The 6002-nt window shown below is 47.0% G+C and overlaps 1 protein-coding gene across 1 annotated transcript; it reads right to left on the reverse strand.

Moving 5' to 3' along the window:
• Nucleotides 1-4749: 4749 nt before the first annotated feature.
• Nucleotides 4750-5199, reverse strand: LOC149208933 (uncharacterized). The gene has a single exon (XM_089398461.1). The coding sequence runs from the start codon at nucleotides 5197-5199 to the stop codon at nucleotides 4750-4752; it is 450 nt and encodes a 149-aa protein (XP_089254587.1).
• Nucleotides 5200-6002: the final 803 nt, after the last annotated feature.

The raw sequence follows: 6002 nt of genomic DNA on the forward strand, positions 1-6002 counted from the left end.
GCTTCTGAGCACCATGTTCACGTTAGGGTCCTCTTTGCATGGTTCAGACTTCATCATTTGGACGTTCTATGTTGGAGTAGACTGAAGCACCCCTTTTTCACGCACCTATGTGATTAGCGTGGGGAAATCTACCGCTTCATGATCAAACTAGTAATAGTACGGGCAACATGTTCTGGTCAGGTTCGTACAGTCACGCGTGTAGTGCCCAGGTCCTCCACAATTGTAGCAGATTAACTATCCACACCCTTGTCCAGGTCCCATTCCTCGTCATCCTCATTCGCATCCCTGGAATCCACCACGCGCTATTGCCACAGCTGGATCCTGACCTCGCATCTCAGTCTGCATCCTGTAAGCACGTGTCTGATCCATCAACAACTCATAACTTTGGCAGTTTCATTCATCATGGCCCACCAATCTACAAAAATTGCAAAATAGCTACTAGGGGCACTGTGTAAACTTCTGCAATAGATGACAGTTGTCCGTTGTGTGCTTTCCTCCCACCTGAAAGATCATGCACCAGAGTGCGGGTGCCATGCTTGGCCCCACCTGTGCCTCTGGTCTCAACGACATTGGTCCCCCACCCTGCCAAATAGTTCACGAATATCGAACAATGATCCTTATCATGGCCCTGGCCTTTACATTTTATGCACCACAACTCTTCGTGCATTTCTGGAGGGGGCACCTTATCTTGTTTCAAACTCTGCATCTCCAAGCATAGGTTTTGTAGTTGCGCGTGGATATGTTGGACTCCCAACCTAGGATCTTGCATCAGAGTTTCATGCAACCTCATCGCTATTTCCAATGCTTCTGCCTGGGTTGAAACCTTTTTCTATGATAGCGCCATCCTCAGGTGCAGTGTCAAAGACGCCATAAACCGCGTGCGGTGATGAACATCCTTTAGTGTCATGTTAGCCTCATGGATCATTCTCTTCAGTCTTTGATGCAGATCCCATAGGGTTTCACCCGGAAGCATCGCGATCTCCTTGAATCCGATGATCAACTGCATCTCTGATTTCGGTCAACTAAATTCTTTGTTCAATGAAATCTAGATTTTGGCTATTCCTGCATTCAGGTGATCATTCAAGTGCTTGATATACCAAGTCAGTGTGCGATCCTGCAGTGCACTTACCAAGGTGGCCTTCTTAGTGTTATCATCTGTAACTCTGTGCGCTTCCCACACGGCTCTTACTATGAACCAAAACTAATCTGGATCTTCGCTCCCTACTGCTCTGAATATAGGAAACTTGATCGCACTCGCCATGTTGAACGGCGGGTTGGGTGGAGGTGGGGTGGTTGAAGATGGAGGAGATGAAGGTGAAGTGGGGGATGGCGTGTGCGGAGGTGACAATGGTTGAATGCGCTCCCGTATCAAATTGGCCGCACTCCTCGGAGAAACCCAATCGCGCTCTTCCTCGTCTGCTCGTGGAGGTGAAATTAATGGACTATGTCCTAGCCTTTTGATACCCTTCTAGGCCCTTCCGCTCTGTGTCGTTCCACTCATTAATGGATTTGCATCACCCGTTTTTCACATAACAGCACCTTAATCTAGGTATTCAGGGATTTGATGTACCTACCTTGTGGTCCCTTGAGAAAACACCGCTCAGCTTCGCTGTAGCTCATGGTTGTGTCTATCGCGAACTCAGTGATAAACCCTCCTATTATCTGATCCATCCAATGATCTACTGCCCGTGCGATCTTATCTTTAGATGCCTCTAGCCTACGCACCAACTCTGGAGTCCACACTATCAGTTGATCAAGCTTGCACCTTCCCAGACTGTCAGCTAGCCTCGTGATCCACTCATACAGTTCTAACGAGAAGGTCGTGAAGAAGATCTTGTGGATCTTCGTATATATATAGTGGTCCAGCCACCTCTTCTCAGATATTTGCGGGTTTTTGTTTTCCTGTACCACGAAATCATGCAGCTTCTGATCCAACCAATCTTCAATCTCTTTCTTTGTAGGTGTTGGCTTATAGGGGCTTGACCCAGGTTCGGAAGAGTTATTTAGCCAAACAAATCCTGCAGCTACCGGCCCTTTCAGTAACAGCCTGCGGAGCGCAGACTAAAGTCTCACCCGAGGTAGCAAGGGAGGATGCTAGAACCATGTTTCCGCACCCTTGGGATATCTAGATGTGATCCGGGGGTTTCACGCGCCGCTCTGTAGCCTCGCACTACCCTACTTCCGCGTAGATCTAGACCCAGGCTACTTCTTTAATACTAATTACTTAATGATGTATTATAAATCAGATCTACTTAGATGGGTCTTTAAGCAAACATTTATCAAAATTAACCAGTTCGCACACTCATAATAGATGTAAATTCACATATATTCATAACATAAGCTTATGCACACAGATCAAACAGTTATATTAACCATACAATAGCCAGATCCATGAGAATACAAATTTAACACAGAATTTCAGAATCAACTTATCTTTATTCAATTTCTTTGCCAATACATCCAGATCCGCCCTGCGCACTCAGCTGCAGGGGTCCACGCACATAGTTGTGGACTCTTCCAAGCCTCTGCGCACACAGCTGCAAAGCCTCTATCCACTACCCAATAACCTCGACTCGGACTTACAGACACTTTCAGACTTTCCTTCTCAAAAACCCATTACATATCAGATCCAAGATTTCATACCAAAAACTGCCTTCTACCCATAGAGCCTCGCTCTATTTATACCTTCCTATGGTCTGTGGACCGACTTACTCCCTATTACTCTATATTATTTCTTGGGCAGAAAATCCTTTGACTAGACCTTTTACCTTTTGCGCTCCGCATATTTCAGAGTTTTACAATATTTTTATCCTAACTTATAGGCTCTCAACCCCAAAACTATTACACGGGACCTCCGCTACCCAACAGTCCCCCAACACAATCATCGTGACTCATCCCGAGTCACTCGTTGGTGCGGTGAGATGCGCTGCCTTGGCTTCGCAGTTCACCTCCCTTTGAGTGATGCTCATCGTCCTACTGCTCCTTCGTTGTCTCCTACAACACTTCGTCTGACTCCTGCTTCGTTGTTTCTACCAATTCTTGCGACCGATAATGCTCATTCTGCTCTGCTCAGTTAACACAGAACACCCCCTCATAGGATTTTAGCTCGAGCGGGGGAGCCGCATATGGGACCTCCTTGTACCACCACAGCCACTTCCTACCTTCGTATCTGCTCTTCGCACTGTCTGTTGTAGCTTGTGTTGTAATTTTGCAAGACCTTTGCTATTGTCTGCGTGATCCCAATCCTCAAGGTACATCAGAGACGACGTACTAACGGCATTTCTACCAGTGGTCTCTGGCTTTCCATCCTTTCCTTTTTCTGTTGTAGTTCATTGGCCTGCCCCCGGGTGAGGCGGTGGCATCCGGACCAATTCTGCTTCATGTCTCCCATTTTCTGGTACATCCCCTACTGTTGATGCTAAACTCTGCGTGGCGCCCGTAGTTGTCGATACCATGTTCCTCAGAGAGCCCTGCCTTTCCATCGGCCATATCACCACCCTCAGGCCTACTCCTTGTGCAGAGATAATGAAGAGTTCCCTAATGTAGGTCTCCAGGTCGATGCCCCTCTGTGATTTATAGGCATTTCGAATTTCAAATTCATTGACTCCCCCTTGTTCTGGTGTCCTCATGTTAACCCTGTGGCAGTTGGTGCCATATCTGGATCGTACCCCTTCTCTTAATTGCCCACCGCCCGCTCCCTCTTTCCCATAATGTAGACATCTTGTCATGAATAGTGACAGCAACGGTCACCTCTCCTCTTAGCAACGCATCAGTGCACTCCTTTCCGCGCAACCACGACCTTTGTGATTGGCCAAATTTACGTGTATCCTGGAAATCACACCTCTTTCCCCCAGACTGCTTTATCGTCCTGCGCTCTCTTCCAACTGGTTGGAGTGGTGAGACTGTCCCTTGGGCGGTTAGTCAGGTGGTTGGCCCACCCATGTAGAGCTTCAGGTGACTGCCATTCACTCTTCCCAGGAAGGGGTCTCCATTGAGTTTGGCAAGCTGAACCGTGCCCCCATCGGTAACTTCTTTGATGACATAGGGTCCCAACCAATGCATTCGGAGTTTTCCAGGGAATTTCTCGAACTTGCTGTCATATAGTAATACCAGATCATTTTCCTTGAAGGTGCGCACCTTGATATGGCGATCATGCCATGCTTTCTCTCACTGTTTCTGTACTTGCTGATGGAATCTAGCCAAAAATTGTTCCTCCTCTAGTTCCTCTAGCTGCGCGAGCCATTCCTCCAAAGCCTCGCGGTCTACCATACCTGTTATTGCTGCTATTCGCAGACTAGGCACAATGTATTCCATAGGCATAATGGCCTCCTTGCCATAGACTAACCGAAAAGGTGTTTGGCCCGTCAACTTCTTGCACGTGGTTCGGTATGCCCATAGCACAGCAGGGATGCGTAAGTCCCAGTCATTTCGTTGCGCATTACAGACTTTGGTCAACGCAGTCTCCAAGATTTTGTTGAATGCTTCAATGGTCCCATTCGCTTATGTGTGGTATGGTGTACTCTGTTGGTGATATATATGGAATTCCTCACTGAGTGCACTGATCGTTTCATTGAGGAAATGCGTTCCCCGATCGCTCATGAGAATTATGGGACATCCAAACCTTGTCAGTACATTCTCGAACAAAAAATTCGCAGCGATCGCAACCGTGCAGTCCTTAACTTGTTATGCCTCTGCCCATCAAGTCAAATATTCTGTCGCAGTGATGATATAACACGCACCCATCTTCCCTCACAATGTGATAGGTCCTATGAAGTCGATTGCCCACTTCTTGAATGGCTGTAGCGTCATATGTGGCTGGAGTAGCATTTCATACCTCCGCGATGGTTTCCTGGTCTGTTGACAAACATCGCAGGCCCGATAGTACGCTTTCGAGTCCTGATGTAAGGTTGGCCACCATAGTCCTGTGCAAAGAATCTTTTGTGCAGTAGCGCGACCTGCAAAATGTCCTCCCACCACCCCGCCATGTGCTTCGGCCAATATTTGTCCGCGCTCGAATTCAGGCACATATCTGCGTAAGATTTCGTCGTTGCCCATTTTGTAGAGATGCCCTGCAATCACGGTAAAGTCTGCTGCACGTATCACCAATTCCTTCTTTTGCTGAATAGAATATCCCTGTGGCACGGTTCCTGTAGTTAAGAAATGGATTATATCCTCAAAGTGGCCATCCGCAATGCACATTCTGTATAGTTCTGCATTTGGGAGTCCTTCCTTTAAATTTGTGGGTTCTTCGTCGGTCTCAATTCAAGACAGGTGATCTGGACCTGCATTTAGACGTCCCAGATTTACGACGACCTCGAAGTCATATTCCTGGAATAACAGCAACCACCTACAAATTCACCCCCCCAACATAGGCTTATTCACTAGGTATTTTAGCGCAGAGTGATCAGTATACATCTTAAAGTGTCCGCCGAGCAGATAGTGGCAGTATTTTTGAAGCGCGTATACCATCGCCAATCCCTCTCGCTCAGTAGTGGAGTAATTCTTCTCAATTTTTGACAACCGGTGACTCGCGAATGAAATTGGGTGATCTATTCCCTCTGCTCCTTCTTGAGTGAGTACCGCACCCAACGCGATACACGATGCATCAACATGCACATGAAGTTCGATGTCCCATTTTGGAAAGACCAGTATAGGGGTGGATGCCATCTTTTCCTTAAGCATTTCCAAACTTTTGTTGCATTCCTCATTCCTGCAATAAGTAGCATCCTTCTTTAGCAACTATTCCATTAGAGCCGTGATCTAGGCATAGCTTTTGATGAACTTTCGATAGTAGCCCATGTGTCCTAGTGTGGTGCGTAGTTGTTTGACACTTCGCGGCACTTGCAGATTAAGTATGACAATGATCTTTTTTAGATCCACCATCAGGCCTTGCTTACAAACCTCATGGCCAAGTAGGTTCCCGAAGGGGATGAGGAAAGTACACTTCTTTAGGTTTAGCGCAATCTAGTGTCGTCAGCAAGTATCCAGCATTAACCGTAAGC

The sequence above is a fragment of the Pinus tabuliformis genome, chromosome 1_2 (assembly GCF_031772625.1).
Source record: "Pinus tabuliformis cultivar Carrire ecotype Pingquan chromosome 1_2, CPIR1, whole genome shotgun sequence".
In the NCBI taxonomy this organism is placed as follows: Eukaryota; Viridiplantae; Streptophyta; class Pinopsida; order Pinales; family Pinaceae; genus Pinus; species Pinus tabuliformis.

Coding starts and splice junctions, on each gene's coding strand:
- LOC149208933 (XM_089398461.1), bottom strand. CDS start 5,199: ATGTGCATTGCGGATGGCCACTTTGAGGATATAATCCATTTCTTAACT.